The sequence below is a fragment of the Acomys russatus genome, chromosome 1 (genome assembly GCF_903995435.1).
Source record: "Acomys russatus chromosome 1, mAcoRus1.1, whole genome shotgun sequence".
NCBI classification, from domain to species: Eukaryota; Metazoa; Chordata; class Mammalia; order Rodentia; family Muridae; genus Acomys; species Acomys russatus.
Genome location: NC_067137.1, coordinates 43,479,557 through 43,505,917, shown reverse-complemented (window position 1 = coordinate 43,505,917; position 26,361 = coordinate 43,479,557). Strand labels below are relative to the sequence as shown.

The 26,361-nt window shown below is 45.0% G+C and overlaps 1 protein-coding gene across 1 annotated transcript in view; it reads left to right on the top strand.

Moving 5' to 3' along the window:
* Positions 1-20,109, top strand: part of Tpo (thyroid peroxidase) — a 62,644-nt gene extending 42,535 nt beyond the window's left edge. Inside the window, exons 12-16 of the mRNA XM_051153593.1 lie at positions 619-789; positions 5,351-5,482; positions 8,435-8,534; positions 10,104-10,236; positions 19,909-20,109. Of these exons, the coding sequence (XP_051009550.1) occupies positions 619-789; positions 5,351-5,482; positions 8,435-8,534; positions 10,104-10,236; positions 19,909-19,947 (575 nt within the window). The 3' untranslated portion in view covers positions 19,948-20,109. The remainder of the gene's footprint in view (positions 1-618; positions 790-5,350; positions 5,483-8,434; positions 8,535-10,103; positions 10,237-19,908) is intronic.
* The last annotated feature ends 6,252 nt before the right edge of the window (positions 20,110-26,361 follow it).

Here is a 26,361-nt window from a genome sequence, read left to right as displayed (position 1 = left end):
CTGAGTTGACATTGAGTGTTCTTGATCTATCTTCATCTTACTTTATTGATGCAGGCTCTCCCACTGATGCTAGAACTCGCTGGTCTGGCTAGCCAGGTGGCTCTGAGAATCCTTTGTCTTTGCCTCCTGTCCTAGGATTGTGGACATGGCAATATCCAGCCAGCATTTGGGTGGGCTTTGGTTATCCTAATTCTGACCTTCACACTGAGAAATGTTCTCAACTCCAAAAAGTGTTTACTCTTTAACTATGACATCAGTTTTGTGCCATGTTAAGACTTGGCTGCAAGTGGGAGCTGAAGAATTAGCGACATGGCAGGCATTTCTCCAGGGCCTGGGACCCACTTGCCAAAAGAAACAGAGGGATGCATGCTGTACATGCCCATAGAGAGAGACACGCATACAGACGTATGGATCACTTTCATCCCAGACCAAGAAATGACCAAGGAAACCTCTCTGCAGTCTCTATCTCCAAATGTAGTGCTACACACACACACACGCACACACACACACACTGTGGCATGAAGTTTTGATTGAGGGGTGCAGGGGTGCTGGTCTAGACTCTTTCTTGTGGCTTCCCTCTTGTGGCTTCACTGCGTTGTGACCTTCAACATTCCACAGATGACAAGTGTGTCTTCCCAGACAAGGTGGACAATGGGAACTTTGTGCACTGTGAAGAGTCTGGGAAGCTGGTACTGGTGTATTCCTGTCTCCATGGATACAAGCTGCAAGGCCAGGAGCAGGTCACATGCACCGAGGATGGATGGGACTCAGAGCCTCCTGTCTGTAAAGGTCAGTGGTATCACATGGTGTGGTGGTTAACAGCAACCACAAAACAACCTGTGTTTCCCAGTGGAGAGTATCAGAGCCTTCACCAAAACACTATTCTGAGCACAGGTCCTGGCAGAGAAAGAAAAGAATCTCCCTCTGTTAGCTACACTTCATTTATTTCCCCAGATGGCAAAACATGGAGATAGTCACATCAAATCTGGACTCATGGTGATTTAGGCAAGAAGAAGAAAAGGAGCCAATTAGTTCTAGACAGGTTGTGGAAAGAACTTACGGAGCCCATTCCACACAGGAAGTAACAGAAGGCGCTCACTCCACACACCCGTAGAAAGACCCACAACTATCACCCCCACACCTTGTGCATTCCCTTCCCAGCTATGTTCTTGGCTTCTGCAGGATCAGGGACTCACTTCTCAATCCTTCTCATGGCCACTAATAGGAAAGCAGAAGGAAACGGGCACTCTCAGGTCCTGTTGTAAGGAATCCCCTGGCTTCCTACACCTGCCTCTCTCTGTGACTGTGCTGAGTAGGGATCGCCCAAGATGCTTGGGAAGTTGGCAAGGTTGTCAGCCTCTGGTGGAAGAGCTTGAGTCCTGGGTTTTGTCTGCAGAGATAAGTCTGTGAGAAAGGCTGCACCTGGCCTCTAGTTCCTTGCCAATGAGCCTATTGTTCCAGTAGCTAGGGTCTTCTGTTTTCCTTAACATCTGCCTCCTGTGAGCAGTGCTTCTGCTAGAGGCAGGGAGCAGGGAGAGAAGACATGGGGAGGCCTGCTGTTAGACCGCATGTCTTTTCTCAGTGTTCATGAGTCACATGAATGAGAGCCTCCTAAATAGAAGTCCCTGCGTACCAGGGGGTCCCATGGAAGGAGTGCATTGCCAGAGTCAGCCTTCCACGGCCTGCTGGCTGTGGGATATAGTTAGCAAAGTCTTTGAATACAGAGGTGATGTCATGAAAAAACTTGACTGGTTTGAAGAGATAAAATGCAAATATTTTTGTCTTTTTTAAGAGCTATGGAAAGGTGGTACGACTCTGCAGAGCACTGTGAACATGCCAGACACCTCTGAGCATGTGGGAAACATCCAGTGTCTGAGGGTGAGCATTAGTTTACATATCCTTTGCCACAAGGATGAACAGTTCATTTCAATTGTGAAAGCCACAATGCTTTGTTCTTGAAGGGTTGCAATGCTCATCACTTCTAAACCCTCATTAGGAAAGAGGCAGAGAGTTAAGTCTCAGCCTTGGCCATGGCTGACTCCTGTGTTCTGCACACCATGGCAGATAGTCATGTTGGGTTCCCCCAGTGCATAACTGTAGTCTAAGAAAACAGGACAAGGAAGAGAGGAAGCACGGTTAGGAAAATGGGTGAGCTGCCCAGGAATCAATGGATCTGAAGCCCACCAGGTAAGAGATGGAAGCTACCACAAGAAAACTCCAACCTAGCCTGGAAACCTGAATGTAAACCAACACTTCCACTCTCCCAGATTTGTGCCAGTGGAATGTGGGTTGTGAAGCCCCAGAGCTGACAGACTGCCAACTCTGTTTTGGGTCTAATCATAAGCAATAGTAAGGCAGGGAACAAGACAAAGGATTTTTATCACTGAGAACATCATCAGAGATTCTCTGCCAGAAGACAGAATGCCTATGAAAGAGCGACAGAAACCCAGATGTTCTATGAAGTGGCAACATCTGTGTGCATATGTTGCTTCTGACAACTGGTCCTTTGATCACTCTGAATCATCACATTCTGTAGTTAATCTTCAGTAACATTATGACAAACCTGGAACCTTAAGAAATGCTCACTTGACTAGGATTGCTGGTCCTCTTTACTGGCAGTGTCTCACTAGGGTGTGACCCTCGGGATTTGGCACAGTGATGTTCTTTGGCTGATCAGCCCTTGGTACGGTGTGCTCTGAGCTTGTATACCTTACTTCATTTTGTCTAAAAACCTGAACTTTGACATACTCATTCAGGCTCTTTGTTTTAGGACTTATGACTTTAAAGGAAAGCTTAGCGAAGGGAAATTCTGCATGTCCTCAGTATCCTTGGGTGGACCACTGACCTTACTCAATATGAGCTGACATAATGGTTCACAGGGCTCCTCTCTGATGAACTCTTAAGAGCAGCACACCCTTCCTGCTTCCACTCAACAATTTTATGTCATGGAAATTACTTTTTGTCCCCAGTCCACACCCTTCAGCTGTTTTTATCCTGACTTTTCACTTCACCAGTTCCTGGATTTCTAAAGTTAAGGATGTAGCCACAATAGTCAGTAGGTATGAAGGACTTAGTGAACATTGAATTAATTTCTGAGCTGCCCAGGTGCTCCTGGTGGTAGGAGCATCAGGTGGCATGGCCTATATGCAACAAGTGATTTTATAGTGTAGACTCTGTGACCAGAAGATAGATTAAATTGGCATTGGCATTGTTGTTGAGACACTGCAAAGCCAAGTGTGGTAAGGGCGAGGCTCCCATTGAGCAGCACTAACCATGATCTCTCTTCCCAGGGCAGTACAGCTCTCCCAGCAGCTAACTACTCTGCTGCTTGAAGTCACTCAGCTCACTTCTGCCTTCAAGTGTTTAAATGTGCAGTGAGAATGGTCACTCAGTCGAGCCCATTGGTTGTCTATTTAAATTCATTAGCAAGTGTACAACATCAAGAACAAGGCCTAGTGCCCTTCCAACAGTGAATGTATGCACACCGTGAAATACAATGCTAGATACATTGAGGAAAGTCTGCTAGTACTGTAGAACCATGTTCACCTAAGCTACACCACTGAACAAAAGCGCAAGTGACCCACTGATGAGAATTCTTCTTATTCTTTGGAAGAAATGGCATCTATTTGTATGTGATACATAGATAAAGTCTTCATGAGCTTGCAAAGAGCATGGCAGGACTAAAAGCTTAAAACTGCAGTTGTCTCTGCAGAACAAGATGAGAGAAGGGAAGGAAGAGAGAGTATTAGTTTTATTAATGCAAATCCATGTTTTCTGCCTTACTGGTTGTATAACATTCTCAAAACGTGCAAATAATGGAGGTGAATTGAGGAAACACTCTAGGTGCAGATGTGTTTATACATACAGGTTTCTTCACTAAATCTTACCTCTGACTACGTCTATCCAAAGAAGGAACTACAAGGAAACAAAGCAAGCCTTTAAAGAATGGTAAACACTAAATATTTTTGTGGTGAATTGGCATGAATATGTGACTAACAGATCTCCAACCAGTGTGCTAATCCAGGTGACTGGCTATAGAAGGAAGTGCTACCAGCTATAAATTCTTCGACATTTTTAAAAAGTCCAAAGAGATCATTTTACTTTTCTCTGCTTAAATCCCATTTAGGCACTAAAATCCACCTCTGATGGTTTGAATGAAACCTATAGTCTCAGGCATTTGAATACTTGGTCCCCAGGAGATAATATGTGGAGAGGCTTAGGAGAAGTGGGTTTGGTGGAGGAAGTATGTCACTAGGGACAGACTTGGAGTTTTCAAAATCATGTGCCATTCCAATTTTTTTCTTTGTCTGATGCTTGTGTTCAAGATGTTTTCTCCTTGTAGGAAACATAAATCTCTACTCAGGGTAGACTTGTAGCATACACCTCAGGGTTACTCCTGTAAAAAAGCCCAGGATGAGTATGGTCCCAAATTCAGTAGCTCCTAGAGTGACTTCTGTTTAGAGTAAACAGAAGTGTTGAGTCTAAGGTTGACTTGTCCCCAAGAAAGATATATCCAAGTCCTAAGCCTCAGTGTCTCAGGATGTGGTCCTATTTAAAAACAGAATCTCTGCAGATGCTTCCAGGTGGCCTTCACCCGGGGTCCAGGGTCCTTACAAGATACCAAGGCAGGACAGTTGGAATGGCCTGAGAAATACAGCAATGAGTCTACAAGGTGGGACATATCCAGAGTTGTTCTGGGAAAGGAAAAATACGAGCCTTTGGGGGGACACTGGACCCTGGCACCTTCATTAAGCTTCTGGCCTCCAGAACCAAAAAAGGAAACAGATGCTAAGGTTCTCAGCTTGTGGTGACTCCTTGTGGCAGACACACACACACACACACACACACAAATGCCTACAGGAAAATTAAGAATAAGACCCCAGGATACACTGGGAGGAGAGAAATGTGTAGTATCTGTCTGTCATCCATCACCTTCCACAAGCACAGTGTGTACCATACTGTGGCAGGGCTGACTCTGCTTAACTGAGTCTTCACACAGTGAGGCAGAAAACGCAAGTTTGGTCCTTATGGTCAGTGACTTATGCGTATGTGGAAAAGGCAGTGGGGGCTAGGTAGATGTATGAATGACAGCCTAAGCAGGGACAGGGACATAGGTAGACCATGAGCCACAGGAGCTGGTGAGATAGGCCTGGCCACAAAACCGGGACTGAGGTGCTCTGCACAGGGAGTGTGCAGTGGCCAAACACATGGGAAAGTGGCCAGGCTGTGACACTGATGTTCCTGATAGCAAGGGTGGGCCTAGGTGGTAGCTGGCCCAGGAAAGGTCTGCTCTAAGGCGCTGAGGACACAGGTCTTTTTCCCCTACTACTGACTGTGCACTGTCCTGCAGATGTTAATGAGTGTGTAGACCTGACACACCCACCTTGCCATCCCTCTGCAAAGTGCAAGAACACCAAGGGAAGCTTCCGATGTGTGTGCACAGACCCCTACGTGCTAGGTGAGGATGAGAAGACCTGTATAGGTGAGTATCTTCCTTGCCTTGTCTGTTGACCAGTTTCTTTGAAATTAAAAAAATATATATCTTGTTTGAGTCCTTAGACTTTAGGGATGTTCTTTGAGGATGTGCCAAACTGAGGCTTCCCCTGCCTAGTGGCAGGAGAACTCATGGAATGGCACCCTGACTACTTTCAATAGCATACCCTAGACGAGACGCCTTTTAGATGTAAATCTTGCTTCAGAATGTGTAGAGCAGAATGTGAGGCCACTTCTGCCCACATTTACAGTTGTAAATTCAGGAAAGCTAATTCAAACGGAAACCTACCAAGGTGAGCCAGAGGCACCAAAGTCAGTATGCTAATTCCCTGTAGGCCTAGAAACATTGCAAAGCTCCTGTCACCCCATGAGACAGATCCAAGGGCCCAGAAGAAAGCTCTGGATGCTGTCACTCAGCTAAAGGGCACCTGTCTGCAATTCTAATGCTTGGCCCAGGTCATCTTCAGAATTCCTCTCTGAATGCTTAGCTCTGAAGCCAGAGAAGTGTTGAGGACAGAATTTCTTCATTTGATGTGTTAGCACCACATAGCACACGCTCCAGAAACAAGCAAGAAGAGCAATGGCCCTTGAAAGTGTGGAGCTGAAGGTCTTAACCAGGCCTGAAATTAATCTTCAAATCATTCCAGAGTGACAAATGTGTGGAGGTTTTGCACCCTGCACAAAGGTCTCAGAGTAGAGCTTGGAGCTGAGCAGGATGCACAAGCCAAGTTTTGAGAGTCTACAGTCACATGCAGGCAGAGGCATAGTAGGTGGCTTAATGGAATGCTAAATTTGTACTGGGCAAGGACAGAGAGGGCTTAGTAAGGCAGTGGCTAGGAAAGAAACTAGGTAGGATGTGGAATCCCTCTAAATTGTTTTTAATTGGAACACTGCCAAATTTAAACCTCAGGGGTCAACATTAAGAAACTTTAAGAAATGCTAGTGTCCTCAGCTTCCAAGAGGGTCAAACTCTGAGAGCTTTTAGATTCTAGAAGAGAGAACAGCTGGGGTGCTGGTCCCAGTTGCAAATCCAGTCTAAGCTAGCAGGCCTCCACTGTCTCCTCTCTCACTCCAGATCTTCCCTAGCCAGCATTGACCCAGCTCCCGCAGCCTCCTGCTGGGACTGTTCTCATTGCTTTACTGGTGTGGCACCTTTCCCAGTGATGGACACAGTATGTGACATTTAAAAACCAGCATTCTGATGGGTGATTTCTAACAATGCCAGGGAGCCAGTGGTAGACAACTGACAGGAGAGTCCAGATGTTGCAGGCCCCTGGCTAGACTGGTCCAAGGGTTCTGCCCTTTGCTCTCTAATTTACAATGAATGGTTGGATTCATCTCCATGTAGGGAATGTCACTGGGAAACTTGCCATCTGTCCCCAGATCCTCCCAAAAGCTCTAACTGTACAGAGCTACAGTCTGCCTTCCTGGACCCCAGCTGCATCTCACAATCTTTGCAAATCCCAAAATGCATATGAAAACAGTGCCGTGTGTCATGTTCTTCAGGTGCAAGGCTGTGTGTCCACAGTCCTGTCCCATCTGAGTCCTTTAGGGGCCTTAAGAAGTTCATTTAGGAAGATCACTGTCCTAGTTGAGAAAGGAAGAACATCCCTGTCCCAGCTCTACAACTGTGGTGGTCACTAGACCCGAGCCTCTCTCCCAGTTAAAGGGCCAGTTCCTGCCAGCTCTCCCTACCTACAATTCACTGGAGGAAAGGCATATTATCTGAAAAGTTTGCATCTGTTCTGCATCTGGGGGCAGGGAGGTTCGGAGGGCCTGGGTCCCATTTCTGGGGGGCTGGTCCAGGGACTGCTTGCCCCCAGACAAGAGCATTTCTCACTTAGGGGCAGCTAGATCAGTGCTTTAGGATGAGGCTCATAGCCTAGGCACTAGGGCAGGTTAGAGGTGGAAAATGAGTTTTGTACAGGGTATCACAGCTTAGCTCATTTTTTAATGAGACTGCAGGTCTCAAAAGACCATAGAGACTTGGGAGTTCTACAAGCCCATGACGATACCAGGTGTTACAGCTCCTTGTTTGAGCAGCTATGCCAAGTGCAGAAGCAGGCAGATGTCTGAAACCTGCTGGCAGGCAGGTCTGGTGGGACACAGGTCTGGTGGTGCATCATGTGGGGTCAGCACCAAGGCAGGGTCAGTGATGGAGCAAGCCCCAGTGGCTGCAAAAGCAATTCCACCATTGCTGCCTGACCACTGGGAGTCTACTGGCAGTCCCCCCACCCCACCCCTGCTCCCCCTATCCCTCTCCCGGAATAAACGAAGTCTCAGATGGTCATGGTGGAGGAATGACAAGCAAGAAAGCAAGTGAGCACCCTAGCCAGCCAGCTTTTATTTATAAACTTTGGGCAGTGCGGAGGGGTTTTGAGGGTGAATGTGTCTGATTCCATAGGCCTAAGGGTGCCAGGATATTTAATATACATACAGTGGTAAAGGATCTCATTTATATATAGTAACCCTAGCTCAACTGGGGGTGGGGGACTGGGAGGGTTGGGGAGTGTTAGGGGTGGGGAGGTCCTATCACAAGAAGGAAAAAAGAGTACTTAATTATCATAGGTGTGAGGGATGACTTCTAGGTACAATTAAAGGTCATTTGCTCTAGGCTAGGATCTGCTCAGCATAGGGTGTGGTATTTTCAAGAATTCCCTGTGTCTGCTTGTCAAGTTCCTTATCAGGAAATGGTGGGGCTTTTAATGTCTCCTGCGGGCTATGTGATACTTCTTTCAAAATCTGGGTTTACCAGATCAGGTGGGGTGAGAAGCCCACTAAGAAAAGGGAGTCCACCTTCATAGATCAAGCATGAATGGCTGTCAGGGAAGTCAGACTTCACCCTTATCCAACAGAGTCCCACAGAGTTGTGCTAGGAGCCAGCCAGGTAGGGATGTGGCCATGCTTGGTCAGATCTGCTGACCTGTGTCCTCCTGTACAGATTCTGGCAGGCTACCCCAAGCATCCTGGGTATCCATCACACTGGGCGCACTCCTCATTGGTGGTTTGGCCAGTCTCACCTGGACTGTAATTTGCAGGTGGTAAGTTCCTCCTGCTTATTTCCTACCCAGGGTGTTTCCACTCTTCTGGGTGTGGCTCTTCCCAAGCTCCCTTATTAGGAAGGAAGTTGAAGCCTCAATCTTACTTATCACAGGCCCTGTACAGCAGACTAGACTATTGGGTGTGATTTAGGTAATAAGGGTGGATCAGGTGATGTGGGGGCAGAAGAGAGCTGGTCTTATTCAGTGGGAAGGACCCAGGTCATGCACATAACTGGTTGTGTGGCCAGAGCAGTGGCCAGATGAGGCAGTTACTACCCACCAACCACTGTGGCAGGGCTCTATAAACTGTCCTGAGAACCAGTCAGGATGCAGCTATGGTGTCCCAGTAAGCTGGATTATCCTCTAAGATAACAGGATAAACTGGAGGATGGGCATGCATTCATACTGTGTAGAGCAGTATGTTTTCCCAGGAAACTGGGGCACTATGACAGATCTTCCACTAAGCAGTTCACAAGGACCCAAGTCTGTGCCCATGGTGCCCACCAGCCTGAATTAAGCCAACTGTCAGGTTTTCTCCCACCCACCACCCACACCATCTTTCGTTCTTCCTGCTCTCCCTACCCCACATTCATCATTCACCTTTCCCTTCTTCTTTTTTCTCTCCCCATCTTGCCTCTGGAAGACAGGTTTCCCTTTATATCCACAGCATTCTTTCCCAAGCACACACACACACAAGTCAACCATGGCCGACACATCTTGCATCCCTCGGGCAAAGATATTTACACACTACATGGTGCTTGGTAGCCTGTTTTAGGGCTCCAGAATCCAGGACTGGTTCCTACTTTATTTTCTTGGAAAGGCATTTCTTTAAACCATCTTCAGCAATCTTAAAAAAACAAAACAAAACAACCAAAACGTATTTTGTTGTAAGAGGGCTAGGATTGTGCCCATGACAAAACTCGTACTTCAGAGAAATGTGCAGACAGAGGCAGCCATGGTTCAAGGATGGGAGAGAGCACGACTCATCTTCAAGAGTCACACAGCCACATGCCTGCACATGGGAGTGGGGGGCCATGGAGTGCGCGGGCTCTGTGATGTGACAGTAACATGACCTTACACATCTGCAGGGCAGCGTGTAAACCTACAGCTGCTGCGAATGTGACAGGGCATTAAAAAGAATGCCAGCAGTCAGTTGCAAACTTCTGCCTTACAATTTTGTTTCTCCTTATGGGTACTGCACATTTCTTTAATAATTAAAAGCATGATAAGTTAAATGAGGCAGGGTGAGGCTTGGATGCAGCTTACTCCAGCTACACTGAATGACTTTTCTAGCTACTGTGCCCTGGGACTCCTGCTGACACTGCCAAAAACCTACAGGCCCCACTCTCCATGGCCCCTATGGAGTCAGGTTACCAGTTAACAACCTGCGTGAGGCCATAGAGAAAGCCGTTCTCTGTGGTCCCCTGAGTGACTTCCCTGACTTTATGTCTAGAGAGGTGGCTGCTGTTTTCATGTCTGTGTCCGGCTGCTGTGAAGCATTTTGGTCACCAGCCCTGGAGTGGTCTTCTAAGTTCTGACGACAATGACTAGATGTGTGTTTATTCACAGGACACGTTCTGACAGGAAATCCACTTTGCCGATCACAGAGAGAGAGGCAAGAGTGACCGCCCGGTCAGGATTCATAAAGAGTGAGGACAGGGGGATTTCACCACCCGAGGCTATAGCTCAAGACACTGGACAGGTAGGTACACACTGCTGTATCTCTCTCTCCCCAATCCCGGGGATGTCAGCTGGTCTACAGGGTCGCACAGGTGCCTCCATGCAGCTGTTTAAAGCAAACACCTGTTCTTCCCTCCTTCTGCTTAGTCTCAACACTAATTATATTTATAAGAGACTGATAATTTGTCAGAAGCTGAACCTACTATTTAAGAAGTACCAGTGAGTTAGACTTAGTAACTGTTGGGTCCAGTAGAAATGCGGGACAAATGACGAACCGTGGTGCCTATAGCACATATCAAAGCACATGCTGGCCTCCAGGCCCTCAGCATAGCAAGTACTTGTTACAGAGGCCATCCTGGCATACTACCTCTTCTCAGCTCTTCTCAGTCTGCCCCCTCCCCTAAACTTCTCCAGTTCGTGGGCCTCTCCTCTCATTCCTATGTAATTTTGGCCATGTACTCTCTTGAATCTTCGTCTTCTCTCTCTCTCTCTCTCTCTCTCTCTCTCTCTCTCTCTCTCTCTCTCTCTCTCAGTTCTCTCACCCCCACCCCTTTTGGTTCTCCTCTCTCACTCTCTGCAACTCTGTTTCCCCTTTTCTCCTTTCATGGCCTGGTTCAGTCTACTGGCCATGTTTAGTGTACTACTTTCTTTCTTTCCCTGTGCAGGACTCTTCCAGATGCCTCTGGCTGTACTTTCCCTCAGATCTACAATAAAAAACTTGGATCAATCATGTCTTCACTTTATACATCTGGTGCTGAAACCCAGAAGAGGGACATATGAGCGCCCTTCCAAGTGGCTCAGCCACTCCTAAGCCAACCAATCTACTCATTTGACTCCCCTAAGTATGTTTGAATCATTTGATTCTGCTGACTTCTAGAAGCCACCCGCCACATTGGACTCCAACTTCTCGGGTCTGCCTCTTCACCTTTCTCCTCCCTCCACCTGCTCTAACTATTCTTCTTCCCTTGCTCATGAATAATTGTCCCGTTAGTCTCTCTGGCTCCAGGCGCCATCACATGGACACCTCTCAGCTAAGACAACTTCCCCTCTTCCTCCATTGGAATCCTCCCTTTTCCTAAAAGCGTCTCCAGTCCACCTCTTCAGCTGCTTTCCCATCTACCTGCTCTAACCGCTCATTTCTCCTTTACTAGGTAAATATCACTGCAGAGCTGCCTGTCTCGTCTATAGTTATAGTGACTATAAAAGCCTGATGTATCAACATGCTCCTCTTGCCCCCTTGGCTCCCCATCAACATGGAAAGGGGTGCCTCTTCTCTGTGATTTGGGACATTTCTCTCTACACTTGAGGATGACCAGATTAAAATTCTTGTCACCAAGACACTTACCCCTCTTTCTCCAACCCTTTCTCCCTCCTCACGTGTTTCCTCACCTCACCCTAGGGCCTGTTCTCTAAGTCCTGCACCTTCTTTATGCCCCCCTGGGCCCCTACCATCCTCACTCTCACAATGCTCCAGCTTGCAACTCTTGTCTCTCATGGCCACCCTTTTCTCAGGCACCTTTGGGATTTATTGGAGCTTATTGGAACTTCCATCTAGTAGAATTCTGGTCTGTGAGCCTTTCTTCTTCCCTTCTTGGGCTTAGAGATTTCACCGAAACCTTACTGTCTTACTGCAAACAGGTTGGCTTCATGGTAGCTCAATGGTCAAAAATGGCACACTTGCTTTCCAGATTCTCTTGTATGGTAACAACTTCTGCCACTGCACAAATAATAATCCCCAAATTATCTTCTGTATAAACTTTCTTTGCTCTACACTCTCAAAAGCCTCTTATTTTTCTACTTTCCACTCTTAGAAATCATTTCTCTCTACAATTTCTTTGTTCTACTTAAAAAAAAAAATCTCTTAAAACTATTGTATAAACTATCTCAGGATTTGTAAATTCACTGATATGGTTTAAAAGAATCTGTAAAATCTGCAACAAAAGGATTAAGTCTTATAACAAATGGCTGATAATGTTTAAAGCTATACATAGGTAATCTTAAGCTGCTATAGCATCCTATATATGTGATTCGACTCTTGTTTAAACAAATAGATCTATGACAGCATACTGTCTATGTAACTTAGAATTTAACTCTTGTTTAGGAAAATAGATGTTTTAAAATAGCACTCTTGTTGCTCACCTGCGTCCTGGCTGATGACCTCAACAGGATGGAAGCAATCGTGTGTCCAGCAGTCATCTTTACTAAGGTTATAAAAAGTATATGTAACTTCACTACCATTTCTTTCTCATGGGAAATGATGGAATGAAAAGAAAAGGTTTGGAGCTTATGTAAGTTGTGAGGGTCTAGGAGAGTAATTTAAGATACATAGAATGCAAGTTGTAAAGGTCTGAGTATGGGAAAGCTTAAATACCTTGAGTCTATCAAAGCGATTTAAGATGCATAAATGCAAATTATAAAGGTCTAAGAAAGTGATTTAAGATATGTGAAAAATGAGAAATGTTTCAGATTTCTTTCTCTCTAAGTATGCTATTGTTATATCTTCTTTCCCTCTGAGTATGCTATTGTTATATCAAGACTTCAAAAGTCCAGAGTCTTAACATCAATCAATGGAGCTCTAGTGAAGTACAGACTACTATTATCATAGTCACAGGCTCAAATTTTTAAATTTTCTTTGGTTGAATAGACTTAAAAGTACTTCCCATTGTGCTGAAAACATCTCTGTCCAGTCTCTGTATCCAGCCCTTAGACAGAGGAGTGTTCATGATTTAAAACCAAAACCCACAGCTTATTCTATGACTCAAATGTGTGATCCCACTCCAGCTGTTTCCAGACACATACAATGAGGCTTTCAGTGCAGATTACAAACAATGGTCATGCTAATATATCTAAAACTTTAAATTCCTGTGAGCTTCAGAGTTGAGCCTGGGATCCACTTACAGGTCAATCAATAGCCTAAGCTCCCAACTGCCCATTCATGAGGATGGGCTGGCGCTCTCTCTCTCTCTCTCTCTCTCTCTCTCTCTCTCTCTCTCTCTCTCTCTCTTTTTCTCTCTGTGTCTCTGTCTGTCTCTCTCTCTCTGTGTGTAGAGTGTATTGGGGAAATAACAGAGTTGGAAAACAAGGACTATGAGCGGATTTGTCTATACACTGCTAAAGCTTGAGTTGTCACCAGGAAGAGTTTCCTGAAATTGAGATGTTAGTATGTGAGGGTGAAGGGCAGGACTGACTGAGAGAGTGGTTATTGAACAGTCACCTGGTATCTCCAGACACTAAAGAGGCACCAGAGGTAATGGGGTGGGAGCTGAGGTTACAGAAAGTAGAGTTTAGGATTACATGGGTAAGAGGGATAGCTGCCCCTAAGGATTGCTGTAACGGAACACATTAGGCCCCCACTGTTAATGCTATAGGTATGGAGAAGACTCAGATTCATTTAGAATAGACTTTCAAAGGGCTGGGTTAAGAGAGGTCTTGGGCAGCTTGGGCTTGCAGGGTGATTTCAGATTGTTGAATAACCTCCACCTTATCACCAAAAAGGATGATGGGCATTTCCTTAAGGGATATAAATATTACCACTCCCCTTTTGCCAGATGAGCTAGCCCCTCTCCTATAGATTTAAATCTGCCCCACAATCCTTTGGACCCATCCTCTAACCCAGGGGCCCCGGATTGTGAAGGTGACCAAAGCTGGCATGAGGCCACTGAACATCTGTTGAGGCTGTATGCTCCACCCTGGCTTAGAATAATGGTACTTACAGCTCCAATGTGGGCTCTCTTCCCAGGAGGGATAGTCAATGCAGGCCAGGTTTGGTCTTGGAGAAGACAAAGGTACTTGGGATTGTCACAAAAATTGGAGCTGGTCTGCTTCTTGCTGCAGTTGTGGAAACAGGCTGCTTATGTGTTGAAAGTTAGATCTCTGAGTGGCAGCCAGAGACTAGACAGAAGGCGAAACCAAGGAGTCTATTATTTTGAGTGGCATATATCTGTATTCCTGGCTTGTCATGGTCCTGATGTCTGGGAGGCCAAGAGAACAAAGAGAGCCCTGATCAGGAGGGTGAGAAATGAGGCCTTTCTCAGGGATATGTGGTAGGTGGGAAAGCTTAAGCTCTAGAGGTCCGGTACACTGGCAGCTGTACTTACCAGATAAGCAGTCTAGGCCCATTTGAGCTGTGACAGGTTGATCCAGGCTTTAATTCCTTGAAGTTTACTTGCCATTGGTGTGGTAAAGACGACTGGATGTGGGCCCATCCAGCACAGGGTGTGGGAGAGAGACTTTCAAATAAGCCCAATCTCCTGGCAATATGATTGGGGTGACAGGATCAAAAGAGGGCTGCAGAAGGACAAGATCAGTGTGTTCCTGGACAAGGTGTTTCAAGAAAGCAAGAGAGGGTACATAGAACAGTCGCAAAGTGGGGCTGGTTCCAGATAAGGAGGGCTGAAGAAGGAGGGATGTGGCCCAAATTCCAGAAAATAGTTTTGATAGATGAATCCTAATAGCTCCATTAGCCCTTTCTACCTTTCCCAAGGACTGGGGTTGGTAGGGAATTGGAGGTGCCACTGTACCTCTAAGTCCCTCAAGACTGAATGACTTTAGAAATGAATATAGTCTTATTATCTGATTATGTGGATCTGGGAAGTCCAGATCTGGGTGGACTGTCACTCATATGGGAACAGATCATCACTTCTGTAGCCTCAGCTCTGGTAGAAAAAGTTTCTACACAGCCTGAGAAATTGTCTACCACAGTAAAAAGATATATTTGTGTTTTTGTTAGGAGACATTTGTATGAAATAGATCTGCCAGTCCGTCCCAGAATACCCCCAAATTGCTGTGGGTTGAAAGAAGGGGGGGGGGTCACAAGGCCCCCTGATGGGAGGTTTGAGTACAGGTAGAACATTCCTGGGTGATGAAAGTCTGGTAGAGCAGGAGTTAGAGAAGTCAATAGAAATGTTGAGCTCCAGTGTGAAAATATTTGTAAATAAGGCTCTGCTTGGGGGTCAGGAAGACAGTACCTGTACCGTAGAAGGACCTGTGGCCTTTCCCATAACTTGGAGGGCCTGGCATTGGGACTTGGAGTACACAGGTATTAAGGTTGGAGGAGACTAGAGGAAGGATGGTAGGATGCTAAAGCTTGCCTCTTTAGCAGTAATGTCAGCAAAAGCACTTCCCAAGGCTGCACCATTGGTAGGTGGCTGGTACCCCCAACAATGAATAACTGCTGCCTCTTTGGAACGTAAGAGGCTTCTAGCATCTTTAGAATTAGAGGCCCCACTGGTAATAGATGGGCCTCTAGTGGTGAGAACACCTCTCTCCTGCCAAATCAAAGCACAGTAACATGGAATGTGGAAAGTATATTTAGATTCTCTGTATATGCTGATAGTTCTGTCTAGTGCTAAGGTGAGGGCTATAAGCTCTTCCTTCTGAGAAGTAGTGTGTAGGGGTAGAGGGATGGATTCTACAACCAGGTCACAGGAGACTATGGCATCACCTGCTTGGCCAGGAGCCCATGGAGCTGAGATGAGCACCCATCTATAAACCAACTAAAGTCATGATGTGACAGAGGGGAAACAGAAAGTTGTGGGTCTCTGCAGGTAAGGGTTTCAAGTGGCTCTCGGCAGGAATGGTGAGGATACTGGTCTTGGGAAGGCGAGTAGCAGGGGTTACGAGCAGAGCAGCAACCACATGAGATATCAGGGTTTCTAGGAAGGTGATGTGAAAAAGATGAAGCTTAAAATGGGAGATCTTTGAGGCGGTGTGCTGAGAGAACAGAGAAAGCTACCAAAAGTGAGCTTAGAAGCCTCCCGGGAGGCTGTTGGTAGTGGCCATAAGCAAGGTTTCCACCCTCTGACTGTTGTGTCTAGCTGTTTGAAAAGGTAGGCAACCGGAGCAAAGGTGAATCCTCTCAATTGTCCCAGAGCCATCTACCATTTTTCAGTAATATATAGGCTAAAGGGTTGGTCAACATCTGGGAAAGCCAGGGCCGGGTCCTGTGAGGATGCATCTCAAAGGAGAGGGAAAACAGGCACAACAGGCTTAGTAGGATCCAGAAGCTCAGTTAGGGAACCCTTAGCTGTAAGCAAGAAGAGCAATATTAGGGATGCTGGTTCTAAGGTACTCACCAGGCCAAGGAAGGAGAGAATCCTTTCCCTGATGGGTGGGAGGTATGCAGCGTCATAGGTACTGCTTGTGATCAAGAGAGTTCACAGCTGTTAGGGGATAGCAGAAAGCCTAGATACTTGACCTAAGAGAAAGGCAAGCTTTCAAAAGGGAGACTGTATCCTTTGTTTCTTTTGACAGTTCAGAGGCTGAGCAGTATGTTGTTGTGACAGTGGGACTGAGGGAGAGCATAGTGGAAGGCTGTCCACATCTTGAATTAAGTGGCTGTGGGACAGCTCTAGGGAGAGGAGGTCAGTGGCAAGAGCCTGACTTTTAAGAAAAATGTGAGTTATCTTGGAACCCCTGCAGGATGACTGTCACAGTAAGCTGGAATGCTGTCCAGGTGTCCAGATCCTCCCAGGTAAAAGCAAAGAGATTGTGTGAATTTGATGAAAAGGAATGGTACAGAAAGTCCTTAACGTCTAGGACAATAAAATGAGAGGTAAAGGAGGGAATTTGTGAGAATAGGGTATAGGGTTAGGGACTACCTGGTGTAGAGGAATGGCACCCACGTTAATAATCCTGGGGATTGGAGAGATGGCTCAGAGGTTAAGAGCACTGACCGCTCTTGCAGAGGTTCTGAGTTCAATTCCCAGCAACCACATGGTGGCTCATAGTCATCTATAATGAGATCTGGTGCCCTCTTCTGGCCTGCAGGCGTACATGCAGACAAAGCACTATATATATAATAAATAAATAAATCTTTTTAAAAAATAATAATCCTGAGGTCAGGACTAGACAGTAAGAACCATCAGGTTTTAGTACAGGCAAGATAGAAGTGTAGTGGGGTGAGTAAGTGCATGTGAGAATGCCTTTATCAAGAAAGCACCATATACCGGGCCAGAGAGATGGCTCAGAGGTTTAGAGCACTGACTGCTCTTCCAGAGGTCCTGAGTTCAATTCCCAGCAACCACATGGTGGCTCACAATCATCTGTAATGTGATCTGATGCCTTCTTCTGGCCTGCAGGTGTACATGCAGACAGAGCACTGTATACATAATAATAAATAAATGTTTTTTAAAAAGCACCATATGATAGGTTTTTAACTCTATGTTTTAGACAAATTTGGTATTGGGAGCAACAGGGTTAGGAAATAGAGTCCTGGAGTAGGATCTTAATATAGGGATGATGTGAGGCCACTGTGGGAGAGGAAGTGTCCCATACCTGTGGGCCAATGAGGGGATAGGGTGAAACATTGTTAGTCAGTGAATAAGGGGACTCTTCAGAGGCTAGAAGGGGAAGAATTTTCAGAGGGAGTTGGTTGGAAAGGAAAAGTGTAACTTAGCCATGATATCTCTGCCCGATAATGTAATGAGGAAGGAGTGAGCTATCAGGTGACCTCAGAGGGAATAGAGGAGAGGACCTGTAGCCCCAGAATAGTGGGCTGACCATCAACAGCCACCAACACTCACCACAGAGATCTGAGAAGGATAAGTTTTATAACAGTAAGCAAGAAATATAGGCCAAATAGCTTCTAAATATGTTAAGAATGGCAGAGACTTACCCACTACCTGGAAAGTTATCCTAGGCTCCTCTGTGATAATCTTGATGGGTTCTGGGGCAGGGGAGATGGAGATCCCAGGGTAATTTCAGTCTTTGGCCACCAGGCCCAGAAGATCCAAGAGACTTTCCTGTGTAAGAGAAACTTAGAGCACTGACCTACCTTGGCGGCACAGTCAAGTCTCCAGTGTCCTGCTTGTCCATAGTTCAGGCAGGGTCCTGGAGGTGGGCAAAGTGAAGGGCAATTTTCCCCCAGTGGCCAGCTTTGCCACTTTAAAGCAATCCCTGTGTGGAGTTTGTTTGTGTCCCCTCATTGTCTTTGGAGGCCACTGTAGGCCACTGCCAGGAGCTGGTACTTCTGCCTGTCATGGGAGGCCTTGTCTATCTTTTCCTACCCTCTCTTCCATTAAACGCCTTAAATGCCATAGTCAGCCAACCTCTCTGGGGAGTTTGAGGACTGTCATCCAGCCTATTAAGGTTTTTTTTTTTTTTCACCTAATATGGAGCTAACTGGGCAAGGAAGTGAGAGAGAACACACATGCCCTCTTGAGAATTCAGATCTAGCTTTGTGTGCTGGAGACACCTCTGTAAGTAGGGTAGGGAACTCTGCAGGATTTTCATCTGGCCTCTGAGTGACCTCCCTCCGTTTCTTAAAATTAATTTCCTGACGGGAGGCCTGTTAGGGGCTGGTCAGGAGGCACATAATCATTTTGTCTCAGGCTACCCTGCCCAGGGGACTGATTCTTAGCATTAACCTGCTAAATCTAGTGGGGATCCATCCAGGACACTGCCTCTTTCCCCCACCAGATAGGAATTGTCTGTATGGTGGACATCACCATAGAGAAGCAAGAGGAAGAAGAAATCTCCAGGGCTTTAAGGGAATGGACACCTGGGAGAAAGGGAGCAATGGGCTGGGTGGGAGGCTTTGAAGTATTTAAGCAAGAACTAGGAAGTAGAGGCTGAGGGACCCTGGAGGTTAGCATGGAAGGACCATATGTCCCTTTTGCCAGAGATGAGGAGAATGACTCATTCTAGCAAGTAGGAACTAGCTTTTCAAGTCTCCGAGAGAGTGCTGGCTTTTGTCTAATCCTAGACTTTGGAGAGAGAAATTTCTTGGGAGCTGACACTTTCACACCCCCAACTACCAAGACGAAAGGTCTGGAAGTTTCTTGGGCTCTGATAATGACAACAGTGCCCTAATTTCAGCAAAGAAGCAGTTACAGAAGAAAGGCTGGAATATTAAGTCCAAAAGAAAGCCCAGGACAAATGGCTTGAGCTTCTAGACACAGGTTATAAGTGGTGGGACCCAGCATCTGAGGTGGGTCTCAGAAAATGCAGGATGGAGGGTGAAACTTCAGTCAGATAGGAGGGCTGCTCCCCAGAACATGGCCACAGCACTGTGTTGTATGTCTCAGAGCTGTTGAGACTGATGTATAAAAAGTTCTCCCTACAAGAAAAACTAAGTGTGTGAGGTGCCAGGTTGGTTAGTTAGCTCAATATACCGGTACTTATTCCACAATTCCAGCACAAAAGGTAAGGGCTTAGACACAATTATATTGGATTATCCTATAATTAAAAATAAGATTTAGGGCCAGGGACAAGGCTCAACAGGTAAAGGTCATGCCGTCATGCCGTCATGCCTGAGGACCCAGGTTTAGCACCTCCACCTCCAGAACCAACATGGTAGAGAGAACCAATTCCCACAAGTTTTCTTCCTCTGACCTCCGTGTGTATGCCATGGCATGTACGTGTCAATAAAATACATATACTAATATTTTTAATAAATTAATTCAAAGTCACCTATCCCATTAGGGGCCTTTCTGGAATGACCATCTTCACCCTAATATTGATTGCTGGGAGGAGCCCTAACACTCCATCCCTTAAAGTGAGCAGAGGCCCTGGGCTTACTGCAAAGTTAAATGTGGCTGAGCCTGCCTCTTGGGGCTTACCCTGCTGGAAGTGATCAGTTAAATGTAAATGGTACCTTTGAGTTTAAATTCATGCTTAGATAACTTGAGTAGCACCTAGAATGTCATGGGCATTAGTAGAAGGGACAATGCTTACCATGCCTTCTCTCCAGCAGGAACCTGCTTATGGATCCCGGGTCCTCCTGTGTGAGTAGAAGTCCTCACTGCTTTCGAACCAGGCATTGGCAAATGAGGGTGTCAAGCTGCCTGGGTAAAGACATGCTAGAGTCAGAGGCTTGAGGAAGCAGGATGGCTAATCTCAGCAGTAGTCCTAGGCTGCAGTTGCTCTCATCTCACGTTTTCCCACGGAAGCCATCCAGGCCACATCTTGCGAATGTTTCTTCTATACATCAAGGCTGATGGGTGAGTGAGTGGAAGGCTGAAAGAATCACACAAGCCTGAAAGGCCAGATTGAGAGAAGCTGGCCCAGGTCCTTCAAGACAATTCCATGTTCATTCAGAGTCACCAAGACTCTCTTCCAAATGCATGCAGTTCTCTCATTACATTCCAGTCACCACAAAGCACAGATGAATAAATGCCACAGCCCTATTCTCCTCCGGTTCCGATGTCCTCCTTCCCTGGGCTTGCATTAAAAGCACATTTACATATTATGTATCTTTGTCAGCAGTGGAAATGTTATTTCTCCATAGCCATCTTAGCTTTTTCATTAACACTCATGGCCCATCTTTAATCCTCCCTTGTCCTCCCAGTCTGTGTTAGTCAGCTTTGCAATTACTGTAACTGACACTTGGCATGATAAAATTATAGGAAGAAAGTTTTATTTTTGCTGATGATTCTGGGATGGTTGAGTCCTTTAGCTGATAGACCATATAGCTTTGGGCCTCAGGTAAGACAGAACACTATGGTGGGTCACATAGTACACCAAAGCTGCTCAACTCCTGCCTGAAACACAAAACACAAGGAAGGGCAGGAGTCCTACTTTATGGGCCTGTGTCCAATGATCCTGCCATTAGGCCTAGTTCTTGAGAGTTCTAGCACCTAATTGTAAAGTGGGTGCAGCCACTATTGATGTCACCTTGGCGGGTTTCCCCAAAATTAAAACTAGTTACTGTTACTGTATGATCTGGCCATGCCACTCCTGAGCATGGGCCTGATGGGCTCTAAGTCAGCACACAGGGCCACAGACATTCCTGTGCAGCCATGCTTATTGCTGCCCTACTCATAAGAGCTCAGAAATGGAACCAGCCTAGGTATCCATTGGCAGGTTAATAGATAAAGAAAATGTGGTATATATACTCAATAAAATGTTATCCAGCCTTAAGGAAAAACTGAAAACCTGACGTCTGTGTGAAAAATAGATGAGTTAGAAATTATTCATTTAATAAAAACAAGCCAGATTCTGAGAAACAGACATGTTTTCTCTCACATGAAGATTGTAGATTTAATTTTTATAACTGTATATGTATGTGGGAAGGGCATACGTCATAAAACTAGAAAGGGGACCATGGTGGGGGGAGAGATATCTAGAAAAAGAAAAAAGGGGGAGGAAGGAGACAACCAGGAAGAGAGGGTACAGGACAGGATGGGGATAAGCAGGAAGACAGGAGGATATTGGAGGGGGAGGATAGGGCCAGCAAGAGGACAGGAGGGTATGAGAAGGGGATGATGGAGACCAGCAGGAGCATAGGAAGATATAGGAGAGGGCAGCATAGGGTCAGCAGGAGAATATGGGGTTATAGGAGAGGGGACAATGAGGACCAGGAGGAGAATACATAAGAAAAGAGGATGAGGGCCAGTTTGAAGACAGAAGGGTATAGGAGAAGGAAGTATAGGGACCAGCAGGAAGGCAGGAATGTATAGGAGGTAGGAGGACTGGGTCAGCTGGAGGACAGGAGAGTATGAGACTGGGAGGATGGGAACCAGTAGGAACATAGTGGGGGATGGGAGGAGAAGAATGGGGACAAGTGGGGGCATAGGAGGATAAGGAGAGAGGGGATGGGGACCAGCAGGAGGATGAGGAGAGAGGGGATGGGGACCAGCAGGAGGATAAGGAGAGAGGGGGATGGGGACCAGCAGGAGGATAAGGAGAGAGGGGGATGGGGACCAGCAGGAGGATAAGGAGAGAGGGGGATGGGGACCAGCAGGAGGATAAGGAGAGAGGGGGATGGGGACCAGCAGGAGGATAAGGAGAGAGGGGGATGGGGACCAGCAGGAAGACAGGAGGGTATGGGAGAGTGGAGGATGAAGTCAGAAGGAGAATATAAGGATATAAGAGAGGGAAGAATGGGGACCAAAAGGATAAAAGGAGATGGAGACAGGTGGGTGGGGAGAGAATAACAAAAACAAAGAATAATTCACAAACCTAAGAAGCAATCTGGTAAAGACATTTTAATATAGCAAAATAGACTTCAAACCAAAACTAATCAGAAGAAATAGAGAAGGAAACTACATACTCAATGGAAAAATCCAAGATGACATTTCAATTCTTAACGACTATGCCCTAAATACAAGGACTCCCAAGTTTATAAAAGAGACACTACTATGATTTAAATCTCATATTGAGGCTCACACACTGATAACTCGGGTGCTTAAATACCCCACTTATATCAATAGACAGCTTATCTAGTAAAAATCTAAATAGAGAAATGCTAGACCTAATTCTCATTATAAAATAAATGGACTTAACATATTTACAAAACATTTCACCCAAACTCAAAAGACTATACCTTCTACTCTGCACCTTATGGACCTTTCTCCAAAGTTGACTACATATTCATCCACAAAGCAAGTTCCAACACTCACGAGAAAATAGAAATGAATCCCTGCACCCTATCAGACCACCATAGATTAAACCCAGATATCAGCAATAGAAACCTTACAAATTCATGGAAACTAAACAACTTTCTGATGAATAAAAAATAGGTCATTCAGAAACAAACTGAAGACTTTCTTGAATTGAATGAAAATGAATACATAATATACCAAATGCATGGGACACACTGTAAACAGTTCTAAGAGATGAGTTCATAGCACTGAATGCCTACATTAGAAAACAAACAAACAAAATGAATAGATCTCATAGTAGCAACTCAACAGCACACCTGAAAGCTCTAGAACAAAAGGAAGGGGTTGTACTCAAAAGGAGCAGATGGCAATAAATAATCAAACTAGGGGCTGAAATCAATAAAATGAAAACAAAGATAACAATACAAAGAGTCAATGAAGCAGAGAGCTAGCTTTTTGAGAAAAATCAATAAAATCAACAAACTCTCATGCAAATTAATTAAAAGGCAGCACAGGTTAATAAAAATCAGAAATGAAAAGAGGGACATAATAACAAACACCAAAGAAATCCAGAGAATCATAAAGACATACTTTAAAAACATGTACTCTGCCAAATAGGAAATCTAAAAGAAATAGATAATTTTCTCCATAGGTACCACTTTGCAAAGTTAAATCAATATCAGATAAGCAATTTAAACAAACCTCTATCCCCTAGTAAAATAGAAATAGTTATTAAAAGCTCCCAATCAAAAAAAAAAAAAAAAAAGCCAGGGCCAGATGATTTTAATGTTGAATTCTACCAGACTTTCAAAGAAGAGTCAATACCAATACTTCTCAAATTATCCCAGAAACTAGACAGAGAGGGAACATTGCCCAATTCATTTTATGAGACCACAGTTACATTGATACCCAAACCATATAAAGATCCAATAAAGAGTATTATAGACAAATTTCCCTTAAGGTGATAAATTTAAATACACTCAATAAAATATTTGTAAACTGAATTCAAGAGCACATCAAAAAGATTATCTACCATAATCAAGGCTTCATCCCAGAGAAGCAGAGATGGTTTAATAAACAAAAATAAATGTCAACCACTATATAAACAAACTGAAAGAAAAAAAACCACATGATCATCTCATTAGATGTAGAAAGCACTTTTAATAAACTCCAGTATCCCTTCATGATAAAAGTCCTGGAGAGATTAGAGACACAAAGGACATACTTCAACATAATAAAGGCAGTAGATGACAAGCCCATAGCCAACATCAATTTAATGGAGAAACTCAAAACAATTCTACTAAAATCAAGAACAAGACAAGGTTGTTCACTCTCTCCATAGTTATTCAATATAGTACTTGAAGTCTAGTTAGGACAATAAGATAACTGAAAGAGATCGAGGGGATACTAATTGGAAAGAAAGAAGTCAAAGCATCATTACTTTCAGATGATTTTATACACATAAATGATCCTAAACATTCAACTGGGGACCTCCTACAGCTAATAGACACATTCAGCAAGGTGGCTGGATACAAGGTTAACTCACAAAAATCTATAACCCTCCTGTATGCAAATGACAAATGGACTGCAAAACAAACCAGGGAAACAACACCTTTCACAATAGCCTCCTCGAATAATATAAAATATCTTAGGGTTACTCTAACCAAGATAAAGACTGGTATGATTAAAAGCATCAAATCTTCAAAGAAAGAAATGGAGATATCTGAAGATGGAAAGATCTCACATGTTCATGGATCACTAGGATTAACATAGTAAAGATGACCACCCTACTAAAAGCAATCCACAGATTCAGTGCAATCCCCATCAAAATTCCAATAGAATTTTTTTTACAGATCTTGAAAGGAGAATTCTCAGCTTCATATGGAAAAACAAAAAAACCCCAGCATATCTAAAACAATACTGTACAATAAAAGAATTTCCAGAGGTATCACCACCCCCAATTTCAAGCTAATATTTTTCAAGCATTTTGATGGGACTCCTGAGTGTGTAGATGAGAATCTCTATCATTCTTGTGCCTGCTCTTGGTCTTTTTTCCTTCTATTGGTTTGCCTTGTCTAACTCCAGTGTGGGGGGTTTTGTTTATCTTTTACTTCACCTTATTTGTTCTCTCTTAGAAGGCTGTTCTTTTCTAATGACAGACAGAAAGGAAGTGAATCTGGGTGGCAGAGGGAGTGGGGAGAAACTGAGAGGACACAGGGAGGGGTACTATTGTGTGAGAAAATCTATTTTTAAGAAGAAGAAAAAAAGAATAATTTTAATTTTACTTATTTTAATTTTAATAATACTTAATTTTATAAGCTAATTAAAAAAAAAAAAAAAAAAAAAAACAAGATGAAAGTTCCAGACTCCTCTAGTGCTGCCTCCCTGGGTACAAACCTTTGACCTGGCCTTTGGGGACACCTACATTTCCAACTGTAATGCATTCCTTACCCACTGAGATTCTCCCAGTAAATAGTCCCCTGCGACAGGTAGCTCTTAATTTCGTCCCTTCCTACCAATGGCACACCTTGGTACCATGGATGCTCCTGTCCCCTGACAGGGGAAATAGAACTCCCAGCTTCCTGCAGGACCAAAAGGTGAAGGGCTGTGATTCTAGGGAAAGGGAACAAAGTGGATATAAGTGGACCCCCATCATCCAGGATTTTAGTGAGGTGGCGTTTGTTCTGTCTATTGTCCCACAGCGCCATCTGTTGTCACATAGAGAGGAATCTCACAGCTGCTGGATTTTCTTGCCATTGTATTAGCTCTGCCAGAAACATTTACTTTGTTAAATTCCAAAGCATTGTTTGAGGCTTGCACAGAGAAGCCTTTTCATTTCATCTGTTTTGGTTCACTTTGTGTTTTTAGAGTTATACATACGTGGCTAGTTTCTTATTTGCCTTTGAAACTGAAGCCTATGGTTTACAGCAGACTCGTGAGTGTGTTACGTGCCGAGGGCTTGATGTAGCATCCTCTTAGCTGTACTGATGGCATCCCCAGAGCCATATAGCTACATGTTGAGAGCACATACCTGTTCATTCTCTCCTGCTACATCACCAGCCATGCATCTGCAGGGCAGATGGGCTCGAATCTCCAAAGATACCTTCAAGTGTTTCAAGCCTGATGCTCACAACTCTGGGATTCCTTCCCTTGAATCCAGCACTAGTTTCCTGGCACTTGGCCGGCTCATTGTCCAAATCACAGGATGTGCTGCTTTGCTGCTCTTCAGCAGTGGCCTCGTGGGTCCAGACAGGCCTGGTGCCCTAGAATAGTAGAAGGTTTAGATAAGTGCTTGGGCCTCCTGGGCCTGATAGAAGCTCAGGAGCACTGGATGGGTTTCTACTGTCTAATCAGATGAACGGGAAACAAACTATCAAGAACTACAGGAAGGAAACCCATCATGGAGTCAGGCAGCAGTGGACTCTTAGACAGTTAGCGTGGGCGGTGTGTCAGCTTGTTCACAAAAACGCAAGGAAATTACACAATAGCAGGAAGCACCTCGTTTAGAGCCCCCTAGACTTTGTGGCCAAGAGGAAAGGAGGGAGTAAAATAAAAGGTGGCCAAGGACCTAACACTAAAATCATCCAAGTGCCTGTTCTGTGAAACCGCCACCCTATGAACAATGTCACCTGTAGCAGCATTACCACCTGTTCCTTTGGACAAAGAATAGGCTTCTAGTGTGTCCCCCTTGACCTGTGAGTGTTGTGAGCTGCAGCGGGTGGGGAGCACAGTGTAGGACCTTTCCTTTTGTCCATTTCTCTCTCGGTCAGTAACAGAAACTTGAATCCCTAGCCCAGCCATCCATCCATCCTAGGAAGGCTGCC